The sequence below is a fragment of the Astyanax mexicanus genome, chromosome 7, assembly GCF_023375975.1.
Source record: "Astyanax mexicanus isolate ESR-SI-001 chromosome 7, AstMex3_surface, whole genome shotgun sequence".
In the NCBI taxonomy this organism is placed as follows: Eukaryota; Metazoa; Chordata; class Actinopteri; order Characiformes; family Acestrorhamphidae; genus Astyanax; species Astyanax mexicanus.
In genome coordinates, this window is record NC_064414.1 from 51,033,475 (window position 1) to 51,048,993 (window position 15,519).

A 15,519-nucleotide genomic window follows, 5' to 3' on the forward strand; every position below is an offset into this window, starting at 1 on the left:
GATACAAGCTCAGTAGAAATTTTACTACAGCCATTTACCTTTTATAACTCTGTAGTAAACTTTAGTCATTATTAAAGATCTCATTCCATCGTTTTAAAATAGTAGGGGTGGGCGATATGGCTGTAAAATATCACAATATTTCAGGGTATTTTTGTGATAACGATATACTTGGCGATATAGGAAAACTAAAATAATGCATTAATTTCAGGAATATAGTATAATAGTATAACAGAATAATCATAATGTGGCAAAATAAATTATATAGCATAAAATAATATAATGCAGCAAAAAATATTGCAGAATATTTAGTGCATGCATATAAACTGCAAACTAAAACAATTATACAATAAATACACCTAAAGCTTCACAGTAAATAATAGACTACTTTTAAGACAGAACAGCCCTATTATCCCGATATGGATTTTTAATATCATGATATTTCTGTGTCTCGATATATTGTACACGATATAATATTGCCCACCCCTACCTGCTAAGCACAAGCTCTTTCACCATTCAGAGATGAGTATTCATTATTATAATGAATTGAGACTGTGATGTAACAGTTTTGGAATTTTTTATCTGGCCTGTTTTACTTTTTCTGTTTGGTGTGCTTGTCTTATATTTGAAGGAGAATTAGCATTGTTTTAGGTTCATAGTTTGTCAATTTGTATTTACCCAACTCTCATTACTCTCATCTAAAGTGTTTTGAAATTAGCTGTTTTTAATTAAAGCTTTTAAGAAGTTTAAGATGGTCATTATACATAATCTTGCTTTAATTACTCAAAACTGCCACAGAGAGAAACACACAGCTAACAACATCACGTCCACCTTTTGCTGTTCAATATAAATGTTATGAAACTACGCTTTATCTCCAAAGCCTCCCTATCATTAAAGCCTGGAGAAAGACACCTGGCTGTGATTATACACGCAAGCTTTCAATGAAAGGGAGAGGAGAACTGAAGACCCCAAAACAATCATTTTTCTCCCAGATCCAGTAAAACGGCTTAAAGTCTCGACCTGAGACGTGTAGGAAGAGGTGACTCTGGGCTCAGCATGTCTTTTTTAGTTGTTGGGTGTTATTATAAAAGCTGTACTGAGACACTTTAACACACATTCTGGTCTGTTTGGAAGTGGTGGTTTCAGATTTCAGGTGTGTAGGTTCACAGTAAATGTTTCTGTATACACTCAGCTTCTCAGGTGTCTGTCCTGCAGTCACTTCTGTGTTCAGGTCTTTCCTGAAACTGCAAGAATTATAAGCATAATCATAGATAATTTAGTGTATATATTTATATATATATGTATATACACTAATTATCTTATATCTTATATATAATCTTCAGGGTTCCTAAAAAAAAACGTAAAACGTCTTAAATTAAAATTAGAAAAATAAATAATATGTTAATAATAAATTTATTAATGATAATAAATAATTGTCTGTTAATTAGCTTTAGGTATTACATTTTTAGATGGTTTAATGCCGATGGGAAAGCATATACTAACTTTATCGGTAAGTTATCTGGGGAGAGAACTAAGGTTGGTGGAGAGCTAGCTAACATTACTGGGGAGAGATAAAAAAAAAGGTTAGTGTAGAGCTAGCTAAGCTTAGCGGAGAGCTAGCTAACGTTAGCCTCAAGCTAGCTAACGTTACGGGGAGAGAAAAAAGTTAGCGTAGAGCTAGCTAAGCTTAGCAGAAAGCTAGCTAACGTTATCCGCAAGCTTGCTAACGTTACTGGGGAAAGAAAAAAGGTTAGTGTAGAGATAGCTAAGATTGGTGAAGAGCTAGCTTATGTTAACAGGAAGAGAACTAAGGTTAGCATCGAGCTAGCTACCGTTAACAGGGAGAGAACTAAGGTTAAGCTGACATACTAATGTTAGCGGCAAGTTAGCTACCTTACTGGGGAGAAAACTAGGGTTAGTGGAGAGCTAGCTAACATTAGCGGTGAGCTAGCTAGCGTGCTAACATGTGCTGCATCACAATGGAACAAAATTGAAAAAGAAAATTGATACCAAATAGTGAACGTTTAGATTTAATTTTCAATACAATAAATTATTCTCTACCTAAGACGTTATGACTACATTTTTTGGACTAATATTTATATTTATTGAGGTATTAAAAAGGGCTTAAAAAGCATCAAATTTGACTTTTAAAATGGAGCAAGATCTTGATCTCATTCTACTTTGTTTACTTGCTCCTGGACTCTACCTGTGGTTGGACAGTGTAATACACTTTTACTCCACTGTCATAAATGCAAATACGTTTAGACCTTTCTCTTTAGTAGCTGCTGAATGTAACTTATAAAGAAACTTGTAATCTAATTTAGTTACTTTATCAATTTCTTGATTTTAGTAACTAAGTTACTTTGTAAAGGGATAATCAGTATTCAGATTACTTTTTTTTTAAATAACTATGCCATCACTGCTTATAGACAGCTGTACGTGTGCGCATTTTTAACTTATTTTTATCCATTTTTACTTTTATTTTTCCAGATACACTATAAAATTAATAACCTACAAAATGCTGATTACATGTGCACATTTTGCCTGTCTGAAGAGTTTTAATTATTTATTTAGTTAGTTAATACAGCTCAGGGAAAAAAAATAAGAGACTTTTGCGTTTTATAGGTTCTTGCTTGAGTAAAATGAACATCGTTGTTTTATTGTTTATTCTAAACAACACGGACAACAATTTCTTCCAAATTCCAAATAAAAATGTTAGAGTCATTTAGAGCATTTATTTGCAAAAAAATGAGAAATGGCTGAAATAACAAAAAAGATGCAGAGCTTTCAGACCTCAAATAATGCAAAGAAAACAAGTTCCTATTTATACAGTTTTAAGAGTTCAGAAATAAGTATTTGGTGGAATAACTCTGGTTGTTTTTTAATCACAGTTTTTAATTGGCATCATGTTCTCCTCCACCAGTTTTACACACTGCTTTTGGATAACTTTATGCTACTCACTCCTGGTGCAAAGATTCAAGCAGTTCAGTTTGGTTTGGCTTTCTCTCCTTTCTTGCTGCAGAATCAGGACTTTTTGTTGCACATGCCGATGGGTAGCGGTGGATTATCCCAGGAGGCAGCGGGAGCCGGCGGGAGGTTAATTGTGGGGGCTCCTACCTTACCAACACCGGACCTCAGCACGCAGATCTCCGCAGACACGGTGTGCAGCTGTGAGGCCTGCAACGAGAGGAGGTGAGGACTAAAATAACTTCACCAGCACTGACCTGAGATCTGCTTCTCCCTGCGGGATTTACCACTTTACTGAAGCGGCTACATTTAAACTCTGTTTAAATGTCCCTCTGTAGAAGAGGCTGGATTTGACTGACTTACATTTGTTTTGTTTCAATAGAAATTAATTTTATAATTATAACAAGAAATATCGCCATATTATTTTAGGGTTTATCAATCAGCCATACTTAGGGTACACTCAATTTTCGAGTTTTAGTTCATGTTATTGTAACAGTTTTAAATATTCAGCAGCAACATTTATATTAAATATTATTAAATTAAAAAATATATAATGTATAATGTTTAGCACCAAAAAACATACTTAAATACTAAGATAGCTTTTTCTCCTGCCTTGTTTGGTCCAGTTCGAACCAAAGTATCAGGTGTAAAAGGGGGCTTAAATCACGGTCCTGTACATCAGGGATCAGCAATAGGCAGCCTGCAAATGTGGCCCACAAGTTTGAAACCTCTGCCCGTGAGGTTGTTTGAACTATAATGAACGAAAATGAAAAAATAAAATAAAATAAATATAAATAAAATGCTTCTCTGGTGAGCTTTTGTTTACAAATCTCCCCTATGTCTCTGCCTCACTCAGAGTGGTCTGCCCGTTTTCAGGCTCCCTATCTGCTTATATTTTATATATCTTTTTTTTTTTTTTTTTCTGGCGCAACCCTGACGAGGAGTGTGTAGTTATTTAGTTTTTATTTATTATTTTCTTCTTGGGTTTACCTGCTTTGAGATTAACTGTTCTGCAATTGTGTTCAACAACCCTCTGGGCTGGAGAGCTACTAGTCTGTAACACTACACATTTTAGATCAGGTGTAATCTATGGTATACCCCGAGTCTAAAGATCAGTATTTATTTATTAGTTTGTTTAACTATTTGGAGATCAATTTTTAATAGGGGTGTCAACGTTAAAGCGTTAATGCACGCTGTAAATTTGTAATCAGTAACGCGTTACTATTTTTTTTTAACGCAAGTTAATTAAGGCTTTCACCGTTATCTGCTCCGACCCTGCCCAACACACTGATCTCTTTACTGGCTGAACGATTGAACAGCTCGCTCATACGGTGTCCAGAAGTAACACTCAGGTTTAGACTTCCAGCTCAGACCCGGTTAGAGTCCTCATCTCTGATGTTTTTTAAATATTTAAATTAAGTTTGAATTCATAATTCCTCTCAACATAATCACACATTCTTTATTCCAGCACCCTGCGTTGATTTTATCTTCCCTCAAACATAAAGTATATACTAATACTTTAATTGACACCACTAATATACATAATATACATAATTGCATTTTACATTTATTACATTAATTATTTTATTTATACATAAATATTTACTATAGTAATTTACGTTTGAAGAAAAACAAATGCGATTAATCGCAGTTAATCACAGAATTTTGTTGTGATTAATCCGATAAAAAATTTTTAAACGATTGACACCACTAATTTTTAATAATCTTTTCAATTTTTTAGGGAGATCACAGCGGAATCAGAGCGCGAGTCCCAGCAGCTACAGAACCACTGGTCAGAGGTTCGATACCTCGTCCGCTGCATCTACCGTCAGACAGGCACTCCACTGGCCGACGACCAGGACCAGCCGCTGGACCGGGACAAAGAGAGCATGAAGGAGCTGGTGGACAGGTGAGTTCAGATCTAATCTACAGCCTTTATCTTTCATTATCTTCAAACAGAGAAGGTTTTCGTGCAAGTAGTGTTTTAGAACTTAAAGAATGACACAAGTCACTCAGTTTTTGCACTGCTTTACTGGTGTTTTTGATTCTATGAATTTAATACTTTAATAATTTTATAAAATAAAATTAAAAAAAACATTAATTACTTATGTTTGATGTATGAACATTAAGCAGGTGACTTTTTTTTTTTTTTTAGTTTTACTTCAAAATGTTTTGATGCCGTTTAATAAGCTTATTTATGACCCTGTTATTTTGCATTGGCATTAAAAATACACTGATTTTTTATTTATGGAGGTTATTGAATAAAACCAGACACCATTAAATAATTTCGGTAATCAATAAATCTCCTGTATTCATTGATTAATTTTTTTAATTGAATTATAATGTCTTGTGCAGTTTGTGCAGTCATCTCATCATTCCCCCATATCTCACACAGGCTTTGTGAAAAGGACCCGTACCAGCTGTACCAGCGGCTGGAGCAGCAAGCGCGCGAATACGTTCTAGAAACAAAAGTTCGGCTGCTCAAACACTTATCGGCCGGTTCAGAAGCTGCAGGAGCCACTCAGGGTCCACCGCAGGCCCACCAGTTCATCTCGCTGCTACTGGAGGAGTACAGTGCCCTCTGCCAGGCGGCGAGAACCATCAGCAGCTTCCTGCTTACACTGGTGAGTTAGCATTAGCATCTACACTGCCTGGCAAAAAAATAAAAAGTCTCCACCTCGATGTAAGTAAGTAAATGATGTGAGGTTGGTTGAAGCTGCAGTTGTTCTGCAGGCTTAGGTTCAGCAACAGTATGTGCTGAAAGAATGAGGTCAGCTGACTACCTGAATATACTGAATATAGACCAGCTTTTTCAATCAATGGATTTTTTCTTCTCTGATGACACAGCCATATTCCAAGATTACAGTGCGGGGCAGTGGACAAAATGGCTATTTTATTAAACGTGAGGTGAAGAAACTCAGAGATGTGTGCCTGGACAGGACTAAAATTACCTGAGAACCACGGAGTTCAACGAAAAACAGGAGATAATTCAGCCTCAGAGGACGTCTGAGAAAAAAACATGCATAGTCGTTTTGGACAAAAATAAAATCACAAAGGACCCCCCATAAAAGAGAAAATTACCCCAGAACCCCCTGAGAAACTACTCCCATCCGGATAGGGCTCTAGGGTGTGTGACCTTTTTTTTTGGTGGCAACTTTTTTTTTTGGCCAGGTAGTGAATAACACCACGTGTCTGATGTGCAGTAATAGAAATGTACAGGGGTTGGACAATGAAACTGAAACACCTGTCATTTTAGTGTGGGAGGTTTCACGGCTAAATTGGAGCAGCCTGGTGTTCAATCTTCATTAATTGCACATTGCACCAGTAAGAGCAGAGTGTGAAGGTTCAATTAGCAGGGTAAGAGCACAGTTCTGCTCAAAATATTGCAATACACACAACATTATGGGTGACGTACCAGAGTTCAAAAGAGGACAAATTGTTGGTGCACGTCTTGCTGGCGCATCTGTGACCAAGACAGCAAGTCTTTGTGATGTATCAAGAGCCACGGTATCCAGGTTAATGTCAGCATACCACCGAGAAGGATGAACCACATGCAACAGGATTAACTGTGGACGCTGTAAGAGGAAGCTGTCTGAAAGGGATGTTCGGGTGCTAACCCGGATTGTATCCAAAAAACATAAAACCACGGCTGATCAAATCACGGCAGAATTCAATGTGCACCTCAACTCTCCTGTTTCCACCAGAACTGTCCGTCACCACAATAAATTATTGTGCTCTAAAACCAGGAGTTTTACTTTCATTGTGCAACCCGTGTAGCTTCTCTTCTGATTTCTCTTGGATTTACAGTAAAATGATTCAGCAGCATTTATGTTATAACGTTCCATAATGGTATTTGGAATTTTTCATTCTGCCTCAAATGATTTGTAACGTCTTGGCATGTGAATTAATCTCTGTTTGCATTCATTTCCCGATCATAATGTAAGAATAGTGACCTCACCCTGGAGTTTCTTCCTTTTCTTGGCTGGGCTGAGTTTCGCTGAAACTGGTCTGCGTTTCATAACTGTAGGAAATGATTTCATGTTGCTGTGTATAGCAGTAAAACCCAATTATATCTTCTGGAAGTCTTTCTTCCTCCGAGAATTTTACAGGAATGGATTAAGTGAATCACTGGGGAGGGTGAGGACCAGTGCCTGCTCAGTATTCTCCCAGCACTCAGAGAAATGTATCTTGTGAGAGGTGATGTTTAGAGTCTGGAAGGAATATTAATTTCTGCAGTTTTAATTTGGTGTGAATCTGCACTGTGTGTGTGGAATTCTACAGTCTTAAATCAGATTTTGAGTGAATAAAAAAATTTGATTTAAGATTGTGGAGTACAGTGGCCAGTGTGCATACAATAGATACCTTTGTCCCAAATAGAGGGAAATGTAAATGCAATGTGAATTTCCTTCAGTATGTTTTCAAACTTTTGACTTAAACCTATTGTATTTTCAGCTTAAAAAAAACACCCTAGATTACCGTTTCTCAAAAAGATTTCCAAAAATAGAAGCATAAAATACAGATGCTAGCTAGATTTTAGATCAAAACATGGTCAAACTAATATCAAATATCAAAAATGTTAATATTTACAGAGCAAAGAAGACCGATTTCTGTAAGTACTTTAAAGTGGCAGTCCGTATTATTTTGTTTCTAGGGCATTTCTGAGTGGATAAGGGATAAAATATTGTGTTGAATGGAAACAGTGTGCTGGAACCACCATCCCTGCTAAGCCTTATAATATATTAATACTAAAAACTGGGGTGTTCGGTCACTTTTTGCAGGAAGTTTTCTGGCCACGTCACACATTTTTACGTACTTACGTCACACATACAGTGTCTAAAAGAGGATCCGGCACAGTTTTACTAAACGCGAGGGGCTGGTGGAGCAATGGAGACTTCAGAAGGGGAAACTCAGAGCTCAGTAACTCATTCACTCATAGTAAAAACAAAGAAACGGAGGAGTGAAGTTTCTCTCTCTCTCTCACTCTCTCTCTCTCACTCTCTCGCTCTCTCTGACTGAACATAACCTGGAATCGGATTCATCCGTTTTGAAAGGAAACCGCGTCACACACATTATATAATTCTTCCGCATGCTCGGATCAATTACCCATTCTCAACAGAGAGGGTCCTAAATCCCAAAAGTTACGGACAGCAGCTTTAATATTTAGGACAGTAAAGGTTGTTCAAACTAGCAGTAAAATTCTGAAAATTGGCCTGTGGCTCTAAAGGTATCATATTGATTAGTCTTTTGTAATTGCCTAAACCTGTAGTCCCTCAGTTATCATAGTCCTGTTCCAGGTAACCTCATGGGGAAAAAAAAAAAGAAACCTACCAATCGCTACATCCATGTTCAGTGATGTTGATGGTATTGTAGTTGTTTGCTAAAGAAAGCTTATTTTAAGAGTAAAGAACATTATTGTCTTTTCTCTGTTGTTCTGCAGGAGAACGAGCATCTAAAGAAGTTCCAGGTGACGTGGGAGCTTCACAATAAGCACCTGTTCGAGAGCCTGGTGTTCTCCGAGCCCATCCTGCACAGCAGCCTGCCTGCACTCGTCTCCCAGCTCAAGTACGGCTCTCTCAGATGGGGGTGTCTGGGGTCGAGTGTGTGTGTGTCTGTGTGTGTAGCTTGGCTTGTAGCTGTGTGCCTGCATGTGTCAGTGTGTGTCTGTCTGCGTGTATGTGTCTATCTCTCTGCTTTTGTGTCTGTCTGCGCGCGTGTCTGCCTGCCTGCGCACGTCTGCCTTTCTGCACGTCTGTCTGTCTGTCTGTCTGTCTGTCTGTCTGTCTTTGGTTAGTCTCTGTCTGTCTTTGGTGTGTCTCTGTCTGTCTTCCCGTGCGTCTCTGTCTGTCTTCGCGTTTCTCTGTCTGTCTTCGCGTTTCTCTGTCTGTCTTCGCGTTTCTCTGTCTGTCTTCGCGTTTCTCTGTCTGTCTTCGCGTTTCTCGGTCTTCGTGTGCGTCTCTGTCTGTCTTCGCGTGTGTCTCGGTCTTCGTGTGCGTCTCTGTCTGTCTTCGCGTGTGTCTCTGTCTTCGCGTGTGTCTCTGTCTGTCTTCGCATGTGTCTCTGTCTGGTGTGTCTCTGTCTGTCTTCGCGTTTCTCTGTCTGTCTTCGCGTTTCTCTGTCTTCGTGTGCGTCTCTGTCTGTCTTCGCGTGTAACTCTGTCTGTCTTCGCGTGTGTCTCTGTCTGTCTTTGCATGTGTCTCTGTCTGGTGTGTCTCTGTCTGTCTTCGCGTTTCTCTGTCTGTCTTCGCATGTGTCTCTGTCTGTCTTTGCGTTTCTCTGTCTTCGTGTGCGTCTCTGTCTGTCTTCGCGTGTGTCTCTGTCTGTCTTCGCGTGTGTCTCTGTCTGTCTTCGCGTGTGTCTCTGTATGTCTTCGCGTGTGTCTCTGTCTGTCTTCGCATGTGTCTCTGTCTGTCTGGTATGTCTGTCTTCGTGTGTGTCTGTCTTTGTGTGTGTCTGTCTTTGTGTGTGTCTCTGTATGTGTTTCTCTCTGTCTTCGCGTGTAGCTCTGTCTGTCTGTGTATAGCTGTGTCTTTCTCTCTGTCTGTCTGCGTGCATGGGTGTGTCTGTGTGTGTGTGTAGCTGTTACTGTCTGCACATGTGTTGTCTGTCTGTGTGTGTTTGTCCGCATAACTGTTTAAACACTGCAGTCCTGCTTGATTGAGCAAGATTTATTCTCCTTTTTAAGGCTTTGATCATGTTTCTGTGTTGGAATAAAATTCTTAGCGGTGTATGAATATTGTGTGTGTGTTTGGTGTGTGTGATTCAGGCAGGGCACGGCGTCTCACGACTCGTACAGTGAGGACATGTACAGGGCGCTGCTGGACAGTCTGCACAGGCTGGAGCAGGAGATGAAGGCAGTGGCGGTGGAATGGATGGAGTGTGAGAAGAGGATAGACGATTACGTTGATGAGCAGGTCACTGTCACTCAGCACCACTGTAGCTGCTGTTCAACTATAATACACTGTAATACATCACACTCTACTGACACTGACACTTTACCACCACAGGTTATACCAAAATAATTCCAATATAATCCTGCATCCCTACTGGATTTCCTGGAAAATCTATACATTTATAAAGACTTCCACTTGTTACCTCCTGTTGTAGTCGCACTCAGAACCGTATCAAAACAACCGGGTTTTCACACCAATTGAACTGCAATAAGAGTACAAAAGAACCGGAGACCGTTTTAACTAATAGTAGGAAATAACTAATAATACTGGTTTAAAAACACCCGTAAGAGTTGCTTGTAGGCAGATTGTGGATTTTGACCTTAGGGTTGGACTGGATCTCTAAAATCACTGCTGAAACAGACTCATTTTTTATAGACAGACACTGTCGGTGAAAAGTAGATAAGGCTTTACTTCTAGGGGCAAAAAACGAGACCATAGTCAAAATAAAAGTTATTTTCAAAACTAGAGAGAGAATAAACCAATAAATCAGGGCTCGTGAGTTTGTTTGAACTCTAATAAACGAAAATGAAAAAAAAAAAAAATAATGAAATGCTTATCTGGCTAGCTTTTGTTTACATTCCTCCCCCGTCTCTCTCTCTGTCGCGCTCGGCGTGACTAGTTTCCGCCCGTTCTCGTTTTTCCGCTCGTTCTTGGGCTCCCTATCTCCTTATAAAGGAGTTTTTTCCCGGTCGTGTCCCAGTTCACTAGCCGGGGCAGCGGTAGTGTATTGGATCGTGACCCTGAAGACATGGGTTCGATACTTTGCGGAAAAAAACTATGCAAACAAACGGGTATATATACACGTACAAATGATTAACAGCTGAAAATAATTCTAGAATTCCGGGAATGATGAGCATGAGAAATTGAAGCGATTGGCTGAGTCCAAACATATGATATTGTCAGATGCATGCTGGGGATTGTTGTCCTAGAAAGGCGCATGTTTATTGACTGAAGGAGGAAAGGCAGAGTTAGGAAATGTCTGTAACCGGTTTGACAGATATTAGTATTTAATTGCTTGCTAAAGGCCAACACTTCACTTTATTTTAAACAGTTTCTCTGTTTTTCTGCTTCTCAGTTACTTTTTAAGGTGGAAGGGCAAAACCTCACAAATCAGCGGACTGAACCACATAAGTCTCTAATCAGTAAAAATGTAAGTTGTTTTATCGCAACTTTTTTTTTCTTCAACTTTTGTTTGATGATTCAGTTTTTATACTTCAAATAAATTAATTGTAAATGTTTTGATTGCCTAGATGTCTTTAAGGACTAAGCAGCGCATGCTTAAAGAAGATGGGGAGATCTTCAAACAGAGAAGGTTTTTTGAGGAGCAGGTAATGTTCATAACTTTTTTTTTTTTGCACAACAAAAGTCCCTTCTCCCAAATTCTTCTCCAAAATTCCAAATAAAAATAGTCATTTAGAGCATTTATTTGCAGAAAATGAGAAATGGCAAAGAAAAATGCAAAGAAAACAAGTTCATATTCATAAAGTTTTAAGAGTTCAGAAATCAATATTTGGTGGAATAACCCTGGTTTTTAATCACAGTTTTCTTCATGCATCTTGGCATCATGTTCTCCTCCACCAGTCTTACACACTGCTTTTGGATAACTTTATGCCTTTACTTCTGGTGCAAAAATTCAAGCAGTTCAGTTTGGTGGTTTGATGGCTTGTGATCATCCATCTTCCTCTTGATTATATTTCAGATGTTTTCAATTTGGTAAAATCAAAGAAACTCATCATTTTTAAGTGGTCTCTTATTTTTTTTCCAGAGCTGTATATGGTCTGTAAAGTAAGATGAGTGTGATTAAGTGCAGTGTCTGTGTGATGATAATACCATTTGTGAAGTTTATTTTTGTTCATAATGAAATGATCTAATCTGAGCTAACAATGTCTGTTCAGTTCCTGCAGAACAGTAAGAAGTCTCTGGCAGGAGACAGCACCTTCACAGACACCGTAAAGCAGATGCTCTCCTCTAGACTCAACATCCCAGACTGTCCCAACTGCAACTACAGGAGAAGGTAATGTACCTTCAGGCTGTGTGTTTGTGAGCCTTTATACACTTATCAGCCATAACATTATCACTATTGACCGGTGAAGTGAAGGAACATTGATTTTCTTCATCTATAGTGGCATCTGCCAAATGTGTATATACTGTATTATTATGCAGCAAATAAAGATCCTGTGGAGTCAGTTTCTCGATCTCTGACCCGATCTGATCTGTTGTAGTGGGAGATTACTAAATATGGGTCTAGTGGTGCTTATGTTATGATTGATCAGTAATGGTGTAATGAAGTATCAAGGGGTTCCAACGCAAGTATGGAAATATGGAAGTATGGAAAAGTGCAGAATTTGATTTTATACATTTCCAGTTCTAGAAAAGTATGGAAAATGGAAACTATTGTGTACAGTTTTGTTGGGTTTCATTACTGAAAGATTGGCTGTCACGATGGTGTGTTCATTAAAGCACAGGAGGATGAACAGCCTACAACTGATGCACTTTATTCAGTGTCTTTTATAATGACGCAGAGCAGAATCAAGATAACTGATGCATGAATGGATAGTGATTAAAGCATGGATGAGGATGAGTGGATGGTTGAAGGAAGAAGGAAGGTGATGGATGCATGGATGGTTCATCTACAAATAAATATAAAAAATATATAAGGAACAGTAAAACACAATACAAACAGTGCAACAAAGGAACAGCAAACAAAGTGACCAACAAAACAAAGGAAACAAATGGACGCAATAAAAATTGACAGATTAACATAAATGGATAAAGTGATTGATCAAAAACTTACACAAACACACACCCATAGGAAAAACAGTCTTCAATCCATAAATGTACAATTCCTCAGACCATGCCAAACTGAGTAAAGTAAAAATGGCCAACACTGATCTTATAAACCCTAGGCCCCACCTTATCCTGCTGCAAAGAATTATGGTCTTTGTAGTATTTCCAACATATTGTATGGAAAAATATTTATGGTTTCCAAATCTAATGGTAACAGCCTTGTTCTGTTTTCTAAAATGTCATCAAAATGTCTTGTATAATTGTTGACAGAACTCATGATGGGTAAATGTACATTTATGAAATTTTAAGACTGATTGGCTCAGATTTCGTATGAAATTGTTTTTATTGTGTTTGATTTTTGCAAAAATACTTTTCATTTGTCTCCAGACACATCCTCATCATGCAGCAGTCCAGCATTTAGAAACCTGTTGCTGATAGTAGATTTTTTGACTCTGCTCCACGCTGTCAGGATCCGCTGGCAGATTTGAACAAAAGTTCCTCTTTGCATGCGTCCGGTATTAGTAAATTATTTCTCGCTGCTTTTTATCCAAGCTTTCCACTCTGCTCAGAGCACCACTTTAAAAACACAATTCACACTGATGTTGAGTATCTGCAAATACTTTTGTCCAGACAAGCCCTGGATTAATGTACACGCTTAATAGTTTATTTGAGTGAGTAAACTTTTGCAGTTTTGAAGCTCCTTAGCCACACTAGTATATAAGCCGCCGTGTTTTTATATCATGTAAAAATAAAAAAAAATTTATTGCACCACCACTGGCACTTGCATTGGTTGAACACCAGAGGTCGGAATTGCACTAGTGCAGGCTGGAGAGCCAGTGGGCGTAAGCTAAGGGTGGAAAATGCTGTATGTCAATACTTTTGTACTGAAAGCAATCACACAACTGCTTTTTTTGATGTCAGTCACTTGTTATTAAGCCAACGAGCAACCAGAGTTGTTCACCCCTCCTACCAGGGATTAGTATGGATGTGTTATTTTGACTTGTGGGAGCTGGGGTTGTTAAAACAGTCCTTAAAACTGTACAATAGGTCTAATAAACAGTATGTATACATGTATTTACTCAGGGGGTGTTTGTTATACAAAGTGTGTTTGGCATTGTGTATACATTTAAGAAATTTAATTATTATTTTTCATTTAACATTTCTTTCAAATATCCTGAGAAAATTGAATCTTGAATCCAAAATCATGAATTAAATCAGGTTATAAGCAGAGTGCATTATTTCACCCCTACTAATCCGTGCTTGATATTTCAGCCCTATTATGAATTAAGCAGAATTAGTTTAGCTATTAGCCATAGCTGATGCTAATGCTCTAAACCAGAGCTACTTACACTTTATTTAAATTATTTGTGTTTCTCACAGGTAGTAGAATGTACAGAATGCAGATAAACGAGTCTTCTTTTGCTTGACCAATCCAAGCTCATTTATTTTCTATGCCCCTCCTCCTTCCTTCATCAGGTGCACGTGTGACGACTGCAGCCTCTCGCACATCCTCACATGTGGCATCATGGATGCCCCGGTGGGGGAGGAGCTGCACCTGAAGTTACCGCTGCAGGCAGATCCTCCGAGGGACTATCTGGCTGAGGTGCATCCTCCCAGCATCTCCTCTGGAAGCTGTGGCTCTGGATCCGGGTCTGGATCTGGGTCAGGATCAGCATCCAGCTCCCCAATCACCATCCAGCAGCACCCCCGCCTCCTCCTGCCTCAGGACGGAGCCCCCACGTTGTGAGTCATACTGCTGTGCTCTAAGAGAAATGTTAACCCTGTGAGGAACGCTGCATTATACAGTTCAGATATCTCAGAACAGACTAGTGCATCTCAAAAAATTAGAATATCATTGAAAAGTTACTTTATTTCCGTAATTCTGTTCAAAATGAGAAACTCATATCAATATATAGATGTATTACAGACAGAGTGTTTATTTATTTTATTTAGGCCTGTCACAATAAATACATTATCGATGTATCGTTTAATAAATGACCTAATGACATGTCCTTATCATGTTAATAATCGTGGTATCGTCCATTGTGTTTGCACTTACAAAATGCACTTACATATGTTGTGACTGTAGGCATGACTCGTAGTGCAGAAGCACAGAGAGACAGACACAGGGAGTGAATGAAATCAAAATGTACCTTTATTAGGAAAAATGTCCTCCATCAACACTCAAAACTAACTAAAAGACACATAGAAATGCCCAGTGCGGCTCTAGTTGCTTAACTTTAGTGTCTCTTAGGTTTTTGTTGCCTTATCCTTCCTCTCATCGTCAGCGTATCTCTCGAGTGAAGGCTGAGGCAGGGTCGTAATGCCGGTCCAACGTGTGCCAGCTGGGGCAGACTGGGGCTGCATGGTGTGGGGCGGACCCATGGTTCCCCTGCCTCTGCACTTCGCTATATATATATATATATATATATATATATATATATATATATATATATACCCTACTTTGATTCAAGCTGGAAACTATTCAGGTTCCAAGATTAGGCCCATGAACAGAAATTGAAAGTTTATTGTCTTTAAATAGATAGAATTCCTTTGTTATGATATTATGTTATCATTATATTAGTGCCATTTAATGGTGTTAAAATGGCAACAATATCATTTATTGCAAACATATAGTGACAGGCCTAATTTTATTGTTAAATATTTATGGCTTACAACCAATGAAAACCCAAAAATCAGTGTCTCAGAAAATGTTAATATCATGTAAGACCAATTGGTACTTTTTGCAATATGGGCAGTGTGCCAAGTCCTGCTGGAAAATGAAATCCGCATCTCTAGAAAAGTTTCTTGCAGAGGG

General features: G+C 38.6%; 1 protein-coding gene across 2 annotated transcripts in view; it reads left to right on the plus strand.

Moving 5' to 3' along the window:
• Positions 1-15,519, plus strand: part of fam193a (family with sequence similarity 193 member A) — a 56,074-nt gene that overhangs the window by 17,184 nt on the left and 23,371 nt on the right. For both annotated transcript variants that reach the window (XM_049481374.1, XM_022684433.2), the window contains exons 4-12: positions 3,020-3,189; positions 4,706-4,873; positions 5,360-5,588; positions 8,402-8,526; positions 9,728-9,875; positions 10,990-11,064; positions 11,165-11,242; positions 11,810-11,928; positions 14,178-14,444. In XM_049481374.1, the coding sequence (XP_049337331.1) occupies positions 3,020-3,189; positions 4,706-4,873; positions 5,360-5,588; positions 8,402-8,526; positions 9,728-9,875; positions 10,990-11,064; positions 11,165-11,242; positions 11,810-11,928; positions 14,178-14,444 (1,379 nt within the window). The remainder of the gene's footprint in view (positions 1-3,019; positions 3,190-4,705; positions 4,874-5,359; positions 5,589-8,401; positions 8,527-9,727; positions 9,876-10,989; positions 11,065-11,164; positions 11,243-11,809; positions 11,929-14,177; positions 14,445-15,519) is intronic.